At 34.0% G+C, this 17,895-nt stretch overlaps 1 protein-coding gene across 1 annotated transcript; it reads right to left on the bottom strand.

Moving 5' to 3' along the window:
* Window positions 1-4,068: 4,068 nt before the first annotated feature.
* On the bottom strand, window positions 4,069-15,799 carry LOC129245746 (protein late bloomer-like). The gene is made up of 5 exons (XM_054884107.1): window positions 15,361-15,799; window positions 9,603-9,770; window positions 9,240-9,407; window positions 8,940-9,134; window positions 4,069-4,182 (listed from the first exon to the last, which is right to left on the bottom strand). The coding sequence occupies exons 1-5, from the start codon at window positions 15,454-15,456 to the stop codon at window positions 4,117-4,119; spliced, it is 693 nt and encodes a 230-aa protein (XP_054740082.1). The 5' UTR covers window positions 15,457-15,799; the 3' UTR covers window positions 4,069-4,116.
* Between the last annotated feature and the right edge of the window lie 2,096 nt (window positions 15,800-17,895).

Here is a 17,895-nt window from a genome sequence, read left to right on the forward strand (position 1 = left end):
TACTATGGCCTTTGCTTAAAAAACAATAAGGACTACTATGGCCTTTGCTTAAAAAACAATAAGGCACTACTATGGCCATCGGCTAGCTAAACAAATGAGTAGTAGTAGTAGTAAAATTAAGCACATTCATTTCTCATATCGTTTTGGTAATTTTCTTGTGCTCGACCATTTAATTTGTTATTCAAATTCTTAGTTCTAAAATATATTCGACATTAGTAAAAAACTTGTTTGATTCTTTCTTCTAAATTTACATCAGACCTTAATCTCAATTTAGCTATTACATTTTTTGCTGTACATTATTTTTGAGTTAAATTTATTCAAAATTTCTTTCATATTTTTTGTATTCACCAGGAATCCTGATTCGGGTTTTATCAGACTACCATTAGAAATTCGGTCTATCCATATGTAAGACGAGGATATTTTCTTTTCATATTCGGTAATGGATAATTTCCATATAATAGGCGCTCATGAAGCAACGCAGCTATTTGTCCAACGTTTTCCTTTAAGTATACAGTTAAAGGTATTAAAAATGCTGAAATAGTTGTCTGCACTGGCTCTTACCACGCACGGCACACCGCTTGTACTTCCTTTTCATTTTATTATTTTAAAGCACAGCCTGGAATTGCAATCACAAAAATTTAATTATGAATTGTGACATTTGAGGCGCCGTTCCAAGGGAAGAAATAGAATATGGTTGAGTGTGCATTGACCAAAAAATTCTCCCACTGTATACCGATGATTGACAACTAACTTTGTCGACTAGCTTTTAAGGTAGTTTGGTGAAATGGTTGAAGTACCACACTAGCACTCCCCAAGTAGCACTTAAGCGCCGTTTTTATATCATTATGAGACCACCAACGGACAGATATGGTAACTACGGCCAACCAGAGATGTTGCTGTAACAGAGAAGGTTGATGGGATTTAGGTTAGAGCACTGCCACAGGTGGTCGAAGAAAAGAGCATCCAGTAACTATAATTGTCTAACTGCCAAGCCCGCACATTTACAGGGAAAGTGTTCAACAATCTTCTTCTCTGAAAGGTCCCCACAGCTTCTGCAATGGGGGATAAATGGTAAACCCAACTTTTCAGCATGTATGCCAATCGTCCAATGACCGGTAAGCACAGTTATGAGTGAACTTTCTTCGTCCTGCGTCCATTGTGCAATTCCCCTGTAATAAAAATCTGTGGGCTGCCGATGGCCGGGTAGGAAACCTCTGAGACCAATTCAGTCGACCACTTTCTGGCAAGCTCATCAGCAATTTCATTTTCCTCTATGTGGATATGTCCTTGAACCCAGATCAGATAAATGTTACCTGCACACCCAAGAGATTTTATCTCCTTCTTACAGTAGTTAACCAGTTTGAATCTGCACCATAGTGTCATCAAAGCCTTGATCGCAGCTTGACTATCGGCAAAAATGTTAATAGTTCCCTTGCTTCCGCATTCCTAAAGCATTATGCACGCCTACAGGATGGCAAAGATTTATACCTGAAAAACACTAATAGTATTCGGCAGTTTCAAGCAAATCGATATATTGCTCCGACTCTAGATTCCGTATTGGTGCCATCAATGAAGACAGAGGTACCAGCAACGGTACAGATCTTTCCCTAGTTGCAATCTTGGAAAGATTACCTCGGCACGACCCTCAAACTATAGTTTACGGATAGAGAGATATGCACAAAGTTCAGAGAAATATGGTGTTAACTGTCTAAAAATGCTTCGATGCCTCCTGGGAGATTGCCTCTAGGAAATCAATCTCCTTTAACCGGATTGCACTTTGAGCAGCGATGGAAATAACCGGAAAGTCGATGAGAGTGCAAAACGACATTAAAGGCAGCACTGGGACAAGTGCTATATGCTCCAGTGGTGCCAATACAAGCAGAACATTGCACAGTCTCGATACCATTAGGACCAAGTCTTTGCCACTACCTTAACCCCACTCTTATTTAGCTTAGTTAGAACTTCGTCGATAGCCACTATCCAAATAGAGACGAAAGAACAGCATCCTGCGGCATTCCCCTGTGCACAAATCTAGTGACATTAGCCCCTTTTGCCAACCTAGCAGGGAATAGATCCAGAGACAGACAGGTCTCTTCACCTCTAGTCTATCTAACACAGCAACAATTGACCCCGCTCTAATGTTATTAATGTCATTTCAAATGGTGTTTTTTGGGTGTTTCTTTAAAAGCGTGTAAAATGGAAACGAAAGATTTTTTCTTTTAGCTTAGAGTATTTTATTTTTGGCCCATTTTTAAAAAATAAACAATTTTTTTCGCCATAAGAGGTGCGTTCAAAAAGTTGTCAGCCTTCAAAAATTGTCTTCCAAAAACAGGTATGACGGTGGCAACACGGGTTACGGGACTCACAGGCGTCTCAAATTAAAAAAAAAACAAAACGGTTCTTGTTCAGTTTGAATGAAGTTATCTTAAAAAAAATTGACAAAATGGCGGACGTTCAAAGATGAAAAACCGTTTTAAATCCTTGTTTTTTGACTTTAAAGGTCTGAATACTTGCCTTTAAGGTCCGAAAATACTAAAAAGTTTTGTTTTCCAAATGAATACAGTTCACATAATAAATTTACATTTAAATTTTTTTTTCATTAAAATCGGTTCAATAGAGCCGGCTATATCTGTGTCCATTGTCCATGCGACGACCATTTTGGAAGGCTAGCAATTTTTCGAACGCACCTCTTATAGCCAAAAAAAATTCTTGTTTTTTAACAATGAGCTACGAAATAAAATACTGTAAATAGAGATAAAAAATGTTTTTTCGTTTTTAAAGAAAACACCCAGAAAACATCATTTCAAATGAGGCGAGTGCCTTAAAAGCACCCACTATACTATAAATGACGCCAAAGTGAATTGCTTGCCCTCCAGAGATTTTTAAGGGACGGCAATGTCAAAAATTTTAGATAAACTGACTAAAATGGGTAAACTTATATTTCAATTTGAAATTACAGTATATTTTTTATAACGTAACAGTAAATTTCAGTTACAATTTATTAAGTATCATACATTTCGGTACTAGCGACACTAATTTGAAAATTTTATTCAAATTACCCGAAACTGTTAATTTTTATTCACTGATTCTGACATTCTAGGGATCAAAAGCAAAAACAAAATATTTTACTTTTGTTGTTTTTGTCTACTGCTACTACCTGTTCGATGTGTCTGTATGCAAGCTAATGCAATTAACCCTTAAACACATTTTTGTTTTTTACTTATTTCTAGAGTTAAAGTTGAATTTTGCGCGTTGGCTATTAAAAGGCGTATAATAGAATATTTTAGCATAAGAATGCGCAAAAGGGTGAAAACCTAATAATATCGCAAAGCAACCACGCTCATATAACATAATTTTTATTTTCCATTCACTCGTCAAGAGGAGAACGATGTAATTCAAATGAAGCCAAGTAGATTGCAACACTTTCTGACATGCTTTCGCATTTACACGTCGCAGAGGTGTTACACTAAACAAATTGTCTGCCCTTTCAACTGGATGACAGCTGTATTGTACAAAAAAGCGTAATAAAATGTGTAATAAGTAAATGAAGTAATATGACATATGTAGTTCCTCAGCTAAAACAAATAAACGTAACTACTTATACACCAAAAAGACAACACAATATTTACGTTGCGGATGTACAGTGGCTCACATAAGTATTGTGCGTGTGAAGGCGATTAGTTAAATCTTTAAGTTTTTGTAATTTTTTTGTAGATTATTTATACAAGGCGACGTAAAATTAATCACTCAATTGGGTTTTGGAACAACTTTTTTACTAAATACAAAAATATTATTTTGAGTGATGGAAATCTTTATTTTGACCTCCATTGCTTGTCTGTTTGTATATTGCAGCTGTCCGGTTCACAAATGTCAAATATGATTTATGTACGTCGACACTTGCAAAAATTATAAATTTTGCGATAGGCTGATTAGTTTTTCGCCACCTTGTATGTATCATAATCGTCATCATCATTCCTTAGTCTCCGTTGTGGAGCATAGGGCCAAACCTTGCATGTGTAGCCTTTAAAATATATTTTAAGGAACATTTTATTAATTTTTATTCTCTTAGATAAAATTTACAAAAGCTTTAGTAATATACATATAAGTAGATTAATTTTAAATGTTGAAAGATACACGTTTGATGCTAATTGGCAAGAAAAGAGCACTGAATAAAGCAATGATCTGCAATAAAAGCATAAAACAAAAAAAAATTATTATACGTTCAAATCAGAAAGGGTATTTTTTAAAATGATTAGGACTTATGTAGATTTGAATTAAAAAATAAAATAAATTGAAATTTCGGTAGCTATGTAGTTTTAATAATAGAAAGTAAGTTAGCGCAAGCGACTAAAGGCACGTTATTCTCAAGCACCATTTTTATTTTTATGGCATTTCATCACTGTTGGTTTTTAAAGCTGTAATAGGTTTTTTCTGTTAAGATCAGTATACAGCTCCGATTCTGGAGATAATATTATCACCTAACATTTTTTTCAAAAATCTGTAGCACCAAACAGAGGTGCATCGGTAGATGCGATCGTTCAAGGGTTCCCGGTGGTCTAGAATTTTCCAAAAATTGATTTTTTTTTTGTTATTTCGAAAGTATAGGCTTTTAAGAATATACTGTAAAATTTTTGGAAGGATATTTACAGTATTTTCGATTATACAGCCGTTTTAGCAAGTAGAGTCAGATTCGTCATGCGGTCACTCTCAAAACTTTAAATTCAATTATCTCAATATTACTTTTTTCGGCCTGGTGTTGTCAAAAACTAAAAAAAAAGCTATTCAACCGAATCATCTGAAATTTCAATGTGTTGTTCACAACATTAATGGCTATCGCTCTTACTAGAATCATATTATTATATCAATTATTTCGTATTTTTTTGATTAAAAAACTGAAAAACCCCCGATTTTTAGGGTGTCAAATTCAAAACCGCACCATTTTGTCAATTTTTTTTTAATCTAGTACGGAACATAGCTACAATCATATTGATTAATATTTTTTTTTTTTTTTGATTTTTGTATGTCAGATAAATAGAAGAGCCAAAATGGACAACACCGTCCAGGTCCAATTTTTCGGGAGCGTCAACTTCAGCGCCATTTTTAAAATTATTAATATTAAAAAAATTAATTGTGTTTCATTTTTGTATGTAAAAAAGTTAAATAAAAAGCCTAAAAAATTTAAATATCATTTTTCATTTTTTTATTGTAAAAAAAAATTCCTGAAAATACCCTAAATTTTCGAGCTCTAAACCACCGGGAGCCCTTAACTTATCCACATAGTGACACGGCAGAGAAAGTGCGCCTTATCACTTCATAGATACATATACGCGAATCGCTCTATAAGAATTTTTACTGCACACTGGCTAAGGAAAATGTCCAAGTTTATCATGTTTGTCCGTCATCGAATCAAAGCTGAACGCTCTACATAAGACAAACTTAAAAAATCGTAACAGTGTTTTTGAAAAGTTACTATATAACTCATATTAACTATCTTATAATACCTAAACAGATTATAATTCATTGAAACTGCGTTAAACCTTTTATTTTTAACTCTTTCCGTCACGCTCTTTACTGCGACATAAAAAAATTATTTTTTGTTGTTAATTGGTGAATATGGAATACAAGTAACACACGAATGCAAAAAAAAAAAATATTTATCGTAAGGTTTTTGAGAAACAAGGTGGTCACCACCAGTAACCACCATGACTGAAGGGTCAAAAATTTATTAAAACTAATGCACTCAATTACTTCACTTTTTTATTTATTTTTAGAAAAAAGACAATACAAAATTTGGTAATAAATTTACAAACAATTATTTCTTGTGAAAATCTGAAAAATATGTCTTTCCTTTTCGGAGGCAAAGAGGAACGTAGCATGTTCTGCATTGCCATACTGTGCGGACAGGGACCCTTTTGGTACTGCAAAAGGCGCATCTTCTAGGTGTGCCTCTAAGCGGTTGGTGTCGATTACTCTCATGGCGGATTTCAGCAGGCACGCTAGGCTTATACCGTTTTATAGCAACTGGTACAGGAGATTTTGGACTTGATCCATTGCTGATCGCGGAACTTCCTGGAACTCGCTTGTTTACGTAGCAAGGTGATAACAGCCCCTGATAAATGAGGTCTGTTAATCAGAAGTTCTTTGTAAGCTATATAGCTATTGATAACGCAGCAATCCAAGAAATGAAAAAAAAATCGGTGCCACCACTTTTGGGATTTTCGGTCGAGTAACAGGCTTTTAATTGATCGAATTTAGCAACGAAGTTCATATTGCTATTGTATTTCTTTACAGCGGATGGTTTATAATTATTTCTGAAGTTGCGGCGAAGAATTTCAAGCATAGGACGGACTTTATATAACTTATCATAGTCTGGATGCTTTCTAGCAGGCATGAGATTATTGTCATTCAGATGCAAGCATCCAAGAAGCCAGCTGAAGCGATTTAGGGGCATACATACATACAGGAAATGTAGGAGTCACGTAAATCAGGAGCAGAAGACCAGTAATCTTTGTCGGTAGCTTTTTATACCTAACACCATATTTATGGCCAAGAAAGTTTGTATTTCAGAAGGACTGGTAAGAGAAAAAGGTTTACCTTCTTGTGTTGCGTATAGGTTAGTTTGAAAGCTTATGACCTCAACCAAGTCCTCTGTGCAAAACATGCGAAACAATCGGAATGGTGTTACATCTTCCAAGCTGATTATATGATCAGCTAAGCCCACACTCTCAACAAACTCGCCAGGTATATCCATAGAGAAGGTCCTTTCCATTTAGGTGGCTGCAAGATCGTAGAGCCAACATTATTATTCTGACTTACAAAGTTTGATAATGGTATGATATGAATAGCTCTTCATGGATATTCTGTACATCTGCTCCACACACATCCAATATCGATTTTGACACTGGCCACTCAGGCGTGTCTAGATTTTCATCCTCATCGGAACTGGCTTCACAATCAGGTCCTGAAGGTAAATCTTCACACAAACATTCTTCAATTACCCTTTGCGTCAATGATAGTTGCATTATTGAAATAATTGCCTAAAATATTGTAAATACCAAAGAAAGTCCCACTCATAGTGACCGTATAAAAAAGCAAATTCTAGGTACACTTACGTCACGGTGGTTACTGTTGCTAACCACCACTGATTATAAGAAATATTCGTAAAATAATCGAAATTTAAGCGAGAAAGCAACCACTGTGTATCAAGCACACCACAAGAACTAAATTTGCACAAAAATCAAACCATAAATTGCGTTACTGAATTTATTATGAATTTTAACTTCTAGCTTTCACAAAAACGCTCGGCCACGGATTTTTACTTTAAATCTTCTCAACACGTGGTGGGTGTATTTCTAGCTATTAGCGTCCTCTTCACTTAAAAGGAAGCAATAATCAATATTCGTGCAAAATTAAAAACATAAATGTCCCCAACCGTTGTAAAAAAAATAAAAAATAGGTGGTTAGCAACGCTAACCACCGAGACGGAAAGAGTTAAATACCACATAGTACTTCCACAAAAATTTAACTGCATTAAAAAACTATTGCAAGTCTTAGTAATTTACTTCAGTTTTAAATTAAATATTTTATTTTTTAAATGAAAGTTCATTCTCTGAAAAAAAATTGAAATAAAAGTTTCAAGCTAAATGAAAATAGAAAACAAATTTAACAAATTTCCATTAAAATTTCAAACTTTTTAATTCGAATTTCTAAATAAATTACGAATACCCAGTCATATAGTCTATTGAATTTTCTTACAATAAAGTGCAAATTTGAAGTGGGGAAAAAATCGCAGTAATTTTAGGTAACTTTTTTTATCAATGCAATTTTTTAATCACTTCAAGCTTGCATTTTGTTACACCTGAGGAATTACAAACAACGATAGCTGCAGATTTTGCAATAACCTAGAAGAGAGGGAAACGCTAGAACACCTTCTATGTTGTTGCCTGCATTAGCTGGAACAGGATTAAAATGCTTAGGAGCTCTACAATATGAAAAGTTGAAATGCCTCTCGGGGTTTACTTAGATTCGCAAAAGACGCTGGCTTATTACAAGAAGCCTACTACAAGAAAACGTAAAGGTCTAGCTCCATCTGGTAGCACTAAGCACCAATAGGTCGATGTGATGGCTTTCAGCCATCCAGGTTAAGCTAACCTAACCTATAGGAGAATTGATTGGGTTTTCAATAAAAAAAATTCAAATTAAGTTAGAACAAAAACAAAATGTCAAAGCTTGTCGATAAGCCCTAGTACTATCGTTATTTTACGTACTATGTTTTTATTTTTTTTTTTTTCAAACTTTCATGAATCTGAAATATTTAAAAATATTTTTGTAATATTCCTTCTTGTATTATATAATATAAAATTAATAAATACAATTATCCCAATTATACGTATGCCTGTATGTATATATGTATGTGTGGAAGTCAATGCCACTATAAAAAATAAAACCGATAGCACAGTAAATGGTTTTTCGTTTATACGATCTCTTTTTTCTTCTTGTGTACGAAGAAGCGGAATAATGATTTTTGAAGCAATCAACCCTCGCAATTAAAGATACAACTAAAACGTGAAAAGTTCACGTGGACTCGTACAGAAAGTTCGCAAAGGAAAAGGTATTCAATCATATAAGGCTTCCTTGAAACGGGATATGAACCATAAACAAAACACAACCACTAAATTCACACTTCGACACTATGTTTTCAGTAGGAGCGCTCGAAATTTAGTAGTCTTCATAGCTAACCATGCATTGAAATATTTATAATTTGTTTCGATCAGAACGAAAATCATCCTGAGTGATTAGGCTCATGTCAGATAAGTAGGGACGTCATAGACGAGCGTTTACATAAATATGTACGAGCATGTTCTAAATCTTTCTTATAGTATTTAATACACACTATATACCATTATTTATTACCATCATATTCTCTATTAAACACTTACCTCAAGCCCTAATGCGGCCCAAGTAAAGCCTCTCATAAGTGATACGCATATCGTGGTGCTCATTTTGATCGTTTCCACACACCCCTTACTGAACAATTTACCTGCATGGGTTTTCTTGCCCTTATAACAGCTTAGTGGTATGTGTTGCTTAGCTTTTTTATAGTCTTCTGAGCTTTCTTTGCCGCAGCATCCATGCTGTATATAATTAAAACGGAAAAATACTCACTTATATTTTATAGTTAGTTTTTATGTTTTATCTCTCGTGCCCTTCATTTATTTTTTAGCGTAAACTTCACGAACCTTGCTCTGCAATTCATTTATAAGATTATCATCGCCATTTAAATATGCCTGCCATGCTTCGTCAAAATTTTTCTGCGCTCTCTTTTCGATATCAGCACTGTTTTTGATAGTAGAGCAAAGAAGGATAAGCAAGTGGCCAATAATAGTTACGATTAGGATTATGATATACTAAAAAGTGCAATAAATTAAAATTGGTTTGCTTCTACAAAGTGACGCAAAATTAACTATCTTATCGGAAGATTTATAATTTTTCTATCACTAAAAATCTTTTAAAGAATAGTAAAAAAGTTGCTGAATAACAAAATCGGATGATTAATTTTGCGTAGCTTAAAAATTTTATTAAATTTATTTTATGCCATTTACCGTCCACATAAACCATTCTTTCTCTTTATGTGCACTATACCAACCAAATATTGCGAGGGGGAGTTCAATCAAGGACAAAATAAGTAGATAAGTACAAATTAACTTGAGATCATCGGGAAGTACACTCAAAATCCCAACATTTAAAGCAAGTGTTGAAAAAGCAAATAACTGTAATAATTAATTTGGTTAATGTAGAAAAAATGGATTAATACTAAAATGTCAGTATAAAAAAGGCATTGATGCAACAAATAGTATCAATAAGGAATTATAATTTTGTTTAAAAGTCAACTTATTCCAACAAATAATTATATAAGCCAGCTAAGTGGTTATATGCATTACTACCATTAGATTCGTCCTGATCCTGAAGTCCTCATTAGCCCAATATACTCGTATTAATACTGGCAACTGTGTTCACAATAATAGCAATACGACATATTGCAAGTTTTTACTATTTATATTTTATCTCATTTAATATATTTTATTTTTTTTTATGGTATTATTACGGCCCTATATTTCAAGGTTTCAAATCGTTTGCAAAATTTTAAAACATTTACAAAACTTTTAAAATTTCAAACTTTTTAGTCAGAACTGTGTATGCAATTTTGTAGTGCACTGAATTCTGCTGCCAGTTCAAGGTGGCTCAAAATTGGCGCTGAGTTTTTATAATTTTTTTATTGACGAATTTTAATTTTTACTTCATACACCGAATGCTGGATATTTGTATCATATGGAGACTTGACTTTAGCAAAATTAAGAAAAAAAAACTAATAATTGTAAAAGTTATCGCTGTTTGTGTGGAGCCCATTTCTCCAGAAGTCCTTGGATTTTCTTCAAAAATCAATAGGCCAAGATAAACTAGTTTTATTAATAGATAACCTAATACCTGATCGAAGTTCTTTTTTTGACGTAATAACGGCTTATATTTAATTCGATGTAGCCAGCTGCACGCACAAAAAAATGCGTCGTTATCTTGCTCATGTGTCGTTATCTTGCTCATGCGTCGTTACCTTGCTTGAACTGCAAGCGAAAGCACGGAACGAACGACAAAGAGGCACAATCGGCCCCCGCGTTTGGCAACGTTCGACATCTGGCTCTCTCCTACTTAAGTGAGCATATATATGTATGTATATGCGCATATGTATATAAATTCACATACAGTAGGTTCTGTTTTTATGCGGTAGATACGTTCCGCAAGAAACAGCATAAAAAAAAACAGCATAAAAAAAGCTACTACTTCTATAGTAAAACTATAGATACGTTTCAAAACTGCTAAAACCGCATAAATCTGAAATAATGTAATAAAATCGCATCAAAAAGGGCACTAGTCCCATATTATAACTATAGATACGTTCCATAGACAGCATGAATCTGAAATAATTAAATAAAATCGCATAATCAAAATATTGTATTTTTGAAAATTATATCTTTATTTAAGAAACGTCAGAATCGAAAAATAAATTTAAGTCAGAAATAAAATCAGACAATACCCACATGTTGCGCGTTCGTTTAGGATTTGGCGCAAAATCACTTTCGTCACTTCACACGTCTGATCTAAATAGTTATGCAGGCGGTTCCATACTTGTAGGGTTAGCATTTCTGATGTAATCTGTGATAAGTTTTTGCTTAGCTGGTTTAGAATCTTGTTTATATGTACAATTCCCGATAGGTCGACATGCATTTTGTAATAAAAACAAAACCGCACTATTTCAAAACCGCATAAAAAAAAGCCGCATAAAAACAGAACCTACTGTATTTGTATTTGCATATGCCTTCTTCCTGTGTGTATGGTAATGAACCATTTCTCTGTTGAGAATGGGGCGATGATAGGAAAAGTAGGAAATGAAAGGGAGTGTTTCGAGTGTAATGTGTCTTGAAAAAGTCAAATCGATGATGGTGCCTCTTAGTGTTGTTGACTTATTGACGTCTGATGCACAATCGAAATTGAATATATCTTTCATGAATTTGATAAATGTTTCGTAATTGCTCACGTTTGTGTAAATGTAACTTGATCAATTCCATTTACCTCCTTCTTTATGTCCATACAAAATATCTATCAAACAAGTAAAATAAAAATTTTCTTTTGAAAAATGCAACCATTTCATCAGTATTTTCTTATGACGTTGTCACGTTAAACTATCGTCAGTAAACCGACTTTACGGACAACCTCTTTTGACGTGATAACGTCTTATAATTCGATTTAACAGGCTGCACGCACGAAAAAATGTGTCGTTACCTTGCTCATTGCCGTTACCTTGAATGAAATGCAAGCCAAAGCGCGGAACGAACAAAGCAAACGAACGGCAACGTTCGACATCTTGCTCTCTCCTACTTAAGTGAGCGTATATATGTATGTATGTATGTATATGCGCATATGTACATATATAAATTCACGTATTTGTATTTGCATATCCCTTCTTATTGATTATTATTAATTTGATTTACTTGAAGAATTTAAAATACAACCAAGTTTGTTAATAATACCTGTTGTTTTAATGTTATTATTATTAATTTTTTTATTATATATGAAGGAAAAAATGTATTGTAATATAATATTTACCACATACCTTATAAGATATGTTGTATACTAATATATGTATAATATATAAACATGCATATACATATACAATTTCGCGCAATTTTCAAAAAGAACAAATCTATATGTAAAGATGCATACAAGTCATATGGACATATCAAATATACGAATATATTCCGTACGCAAGCAAATGTAAGCTAATGTGCTTGAACTGCAAGCGAGAGCGCGGAACGAACGGCAAAGAGCACAATCGGCCCCCGCGTTCGGCAACGTTCGACATCTGGCTCTGTCCTATTTGAGTGAGCATATATATAATATGTACCTATATGCGCATTTGTATATAAATTCACATACATACTTGTATTTGCATATACCTTCTTCCTGTGTGCATGGTAATGAACCATTTCTCTGTTGAGAATAGGACAATGATAGAAAAAGTAGGAAATGAAAGGGAGTATTTCGAGTGTAAAGTGTCTTGAAAAAGGCAAATCGATGATGGTGCCTCTTAGCTTTGTTGACTTATTAACGTCTGACGCCCAATCGAAATTGAATTGAATTTGATAAATCTTTCGTCATTTTTCACGTTTGTGTAAATGTAACTTGACCTATTCCATTGCAATTCCATTTACCTCCTCCTCTATATCCATACAAAATATCTATCAAACAAATAAAATTAAAATTTTGTTTTGAAAATTGCAACAATTCCATCAATATTTTCTTATGACGTTGTCACGTTAAACTATCGTCAGTAAACCGACTTTACAGACAACCTCTTTTTTTTAATTAAAAATATGGTGGCATCAGTTTTAAGTTAAAGTGATAACCAGTTCAAAAAACGCATTTAATGTTTTCTGCTGCTTGCTGTTTTCTCTCGATCGCTCCAGAGCGCCCGAGCTTAAAAAATTGCAAAAAACAAAATCCAATTTTTTTTTTAATTCTGACTACCCCTAATCCTTTAATAGAAAGTTTGAAATTTTGATGAAGATTTCTTAATTTTTTTAAATATTCTACAAAGTTTGGAATTTTAACAAAAAAACTAAAGTAAATTGGATCAAAAAATAAAATTTTAAAAATTTTAAAAGTCAAAAATTTGCAATATGTTGTGCTGCTGTATTGGGCTAGCTGTTTAAATATTCCATGAAGTTGTTCGAGAAATATGACTATGTTGCTTAAATGTTTACCAACAAGTAAATATTTTTTTCAAAGCTAAATTGCCATGAGCTTATAATAGAAAGTACAGTGATGCATTTATGCGTATTTATGTTTAATGCACTTCCAACCCTAACGAGGGCTAGAAAAACGTTTCATATAATTTTGATTTTAAAATTGTATACAAAGTTTAAAACTTTAAATTAAATGGAGAAAGTTAAATAAAAAATGAATGTAGTCGAAACTTTGCAATTGCGCTGCTGTTATTCAAAACTAAAGTGTACATTTAAATTGAAATAACGTGACTGACGCTACCATAGAAAAAGTTCGCTAACAAAAGTCGGCTACTTAGCGTGAAGTTTTCTCTTTCGAAAGGCTTCCTTACCATCAATGTGGTTTTTTTTGCAGTATGCTATCATCATAAAATGTTTTACTTTTTCCGAAGAAATCTGAGTAGATCTTCTGGTGCAGGGAGCCAAGATGGTCGCTCCTTAGCACATCAGTACCAAAGATCTCAAGTCTGTTTCGAGCGAAGGCCGGCTAGACCCACAAGAAGTGGCCCGGCGTCTCATCATCCTCTCTACATGCTGGGTAGAGTTCACTGTCTGAGATGTCAGATGTGCGCTTTGCCCAAAGAAAGTGGCCCGTCAGCAATCCAACTACCTACCGGACATGACACGTAACATAAGGTGTGTCCATCTACTTCCTCTCTCACCCTGCCAAGCTCGCGTGTAGGTTCAAGTAACCCGTTTACTAACCGTGGCTTTGATGGCTGCTGAAGGAAGTGGCAGAGGTTTCGCTAAAGAGTCAGAGGTCTCGTTACCCGCAATACCCACGTGTCCCGGGACCCATGTTTGCATCAGGATATTATGTCTACCGACATAGTTCAGCCGGAACTTACAGGACTCATCTACCCTTGGAGTGGTTGGAGGGCTGTCTAAGGCCATAACCGCAGCTTTGTTGTCGCTGCAAACACATACAGATCTGCCTCTCATTGCTCAAGAGTAACAGAGTTCGAAACCAATATCAAGTATAGTTAAATTATTAAATATAAAAGTATTATTTGATTTCTGAGGGGTTGAGGTTCTTTTTGTGGTTGAAGTTTATAAATTAAAAAAACAATGACTTGCTATTTTAAAGGATAAGTTTACGATATCCAAATCTGAAGTAAATCAAATGTAAAGTTTGCAACATGAAGCAATAATTAAAGATGATGTACGTTGCCTAATTTTCACCCTGTGTCGGCATCTTGAGGTACTTAATAAATCCGTGATGCCCTCTTGGAAAAGCTACTTTTTATTTCAGAGCAAATTATAAAGAAAACGTACACAAAAGCATAGAAATGATAATTTTTGCGGCAAAAGACAAATCGTCCTAAAAAAGTGGTGTTGAAATGCTAGAGCATTGTTCTTTATGGAAATTATGTTGATGAATAAAGCTAATTTTGAACAAAAAAACGCGTGTTTTCTTTGTTAGGTTTGGGCCTTTCCACCCCATGTGTTCGATTGGCAAAGCTTTTATGGAACATACCGGAAAATACAGACGTTGTTAGAATCCTACAATTAAGTTGTATTTTCTGATTTTTGTTATCACAATTGTTTGATATTCAGTTTTCTTAAACCTGAAAAATACTTATAGCAAATTTGAGAAAAGTTGCCAAATCAAAGCTATAGAATATATGCTCATAGAGATGCCAATCGCACGTATTGGCAATTGATATGTGACGAATTCCCGCGAATAATTCAGTTAAGAATATAAATAAAATAAACATGCAATTACTCTCAACCTTTTTCTAATTTTTCGCTACCTTTTCAGAAAGGGAATAAACTTGTGCCCATTTTTTTCTCACTTCCTAATTGCATCAATGGATTAATCAGTTGTCAAACTTACACAACCTTTTATTATTGAATCATAGATATGCAATTGCTTTTACTCAAAAAAAAATATTTTCAAAAACAAACTTCCTTAATTAATTTATACATTTTCGGTATGCATGCATATATGTATAAATGTGTAAGTGCGAAAATACATACATACATATGTTCTTGAAATATTGCATGGAACGAAATTACTCACTGCATATATAATGTTAGTGATTATTACGAAGGGCTTGATTAACCCTAGTGAAAAATCCATTGAGCTTGAGTCACAGAAATTCATGTATGTATACATATGTATTTAGACGCAAATAAACTTTTAAATCTCGATTTAAACACATCGATTATTTCCGTTTTCCTATCACCAATAATAAATTTGTACTGATTCGAACACGTCAAATTGAATTGATTTCTCACATAATATTTTCAAAAATGAAAATAAAGAAACTTCAAATGTGGCAGGCACATTTTTTATTACTACATTATGTTTTGATGCCGGAAGCAAGAATGATAGTTATATTTTCTGTATTCCATACGCCTTGTGCCGGAAGTGTAATCGTCTGTCACATACGTTTTAAACAAACACATTGTGGTGTAATCAAGGCGAATCTATTTAAAAGATATCAGTAGAACAGCTGATTTATTTATTTTTTATTTTATTTTTTTAATTTCTTGGCTTTGTAATTTTTGAAATGTGAAATCATATTTACATTTTATTTGTTTACACTTGTAATTTGAATTGTTAGCAAGGCAAATTCATTAAAGGTGGCGCCACTCGGCGAACAAAGTAATTTATACTTTAGAAAGTCACGTAAAAGTAGAAAACTAAAAGAGTGATTTACCTGTGAAGGCAAAATAGAAAAATAGAATCGTGTCGGAACTATTTTAAAATGTTCATAATAACTTTTAAATTTAGATTCATTACAATATTCCAATTTTCAAGTTACAAATTTTAATGTAAATATTACGTTTCGTAATTCAAATTTGTGCTGACATACGAATGTATACCGAGAACTAAAAAAAAATAAATAAATCAGCTGTCCTACTGCTCCCACCTTTAATAGATTTGCTTGAATTGTGACCAATTATGTCGGCATACTATATTTTTAAGAAAATTAGTTTTCCCAAAAAGAAAAAAATATAATTTAAACATGAGACAGTTTGTTTCGGAACGGGAACGGACGCAATAAGGTTAGTAAGCAATCTTGTAGATAGTTTTCCATACAGCCATACAAATTACTCGTATATCTGGTGATGTATCCCTCATGTACCTCAATGAATTGTTCAGTAATTTTGCGAATAACCCCTGCATGCTCCATCGGCTGCGGCATATTTTCAGATATTAGATTAAAATTGCAAATTGTACTACACCAACTAAAACATAATCACGATTCACCAAAACTCTGAAAATAAATTATTTCTATCAAAGCGAATTCATCCGTCTTAGAATAAAATAGCTTGTTTTGATATCTAAATGTCAAAAGCAAAAAGAAAATATGTACATGTAAATTTTGTTTTTGTACTATGCTGTCGCCTTTAATTAAGCTACAATTATTTTTCGAAAATTATTGTTATATGGAAAGGGTGCGTTAATAACCGATTTCGCCCATTTTCAATACCAAACTACTTTGGAAAAATATGTATGTACACTAGGGTGTCCGTTATTTACCAATTTGATTATTTTTCTTGCGACGCCCCCTATACTTTTAGTTTTCCGTCTAAGAAAAATTATCAAATCAGCTCTTAATATTCAGAATAAACCTTGCCCCAAACACGATATATGTATTTCCCATTTACATAACATAGGATTTTGCTACTTTTTGGAATAAACTTTTTTTTTCTCTAGTAAGCTAGTTTACAGCTATGAAAAACACATATTCTGATGGCAATTTTAACTCTCTACAAAAAGGATCTCTTATAATTTTTCGATAAATTGACTCCTTTAAAAGTTAATCGGAGTTAAAATTGAACTGTGTGTAAATTTCAGACTTTTTCACTTTTGCAGCAAAATTATTATTGTTGTAGTAAACTTCTCACGTTTATATTTAAAAATGATTTTTTTTGATTTTTGTGTGTCAGATAAATAGAAGAGCCAAAATGGACAACACCGTCCAGGTCCAATTTTTCGGGAGCGTCAACTTCAGCGCCATTTTTATATATAGGTATATATATAATTTGCGCGTACACCCTTTTTGGGTGTTTGGTCCAGCTCCTCCTCCTATTTGTGGTGTGCGTCTTGATGTTGTTCCACAAATGGAGAGACCTACAGTTTTAAGCCGACTTCGAACGGCAGATATTTTTATCAGGAGCTTTTTCATGGCAGAAATGTACTCGGAGGTTTGCCATTGCCTGCCGAGGGGCGACCGCTATTAGAAAAATGTTTTTCTTCATTTTTGGTGTTTCAACGAGATTCAAACCTACGTTCTCTTTGTGAATTCCGAATGGTAGTCACGCACCAACGCATTCGGCTACGGCGGCCGCCTATTTTGGACACCTGAAATTTAGCACGGCATTTCGGAGCTTCCCAGACTGGTGGAATATGCACACATGCCTACACTTGCCATTACAACATTCACGACCCTCCTACCTTCAGGGGAAGAGTGGGAATGAGACGATGTAAGACAGGGTGAGCGCATCCTTGTATACACAAACAGATCAATGCACGAGGGCTGAGTGGGCGGAAGTGTATACTCGGAACATCTGCGGATCTTTAGTGTCTTTCAGGCTGAACTGA

Source organism: Anastrepha obliqua, chromosome 4 (assembly GCF_027943255.1).
Source record: "Anastrepha obliqua isolate idAnaObli1 chromosome 4, idAnaObli1_1.0, whole genome shotgun sequence".
Lineage (NCBI taxonomy): Eukaryota > Metazoa > Arthropoda > Insecta > Diptera > Tephritidae > Anastrepha > Anastrepha obliqua.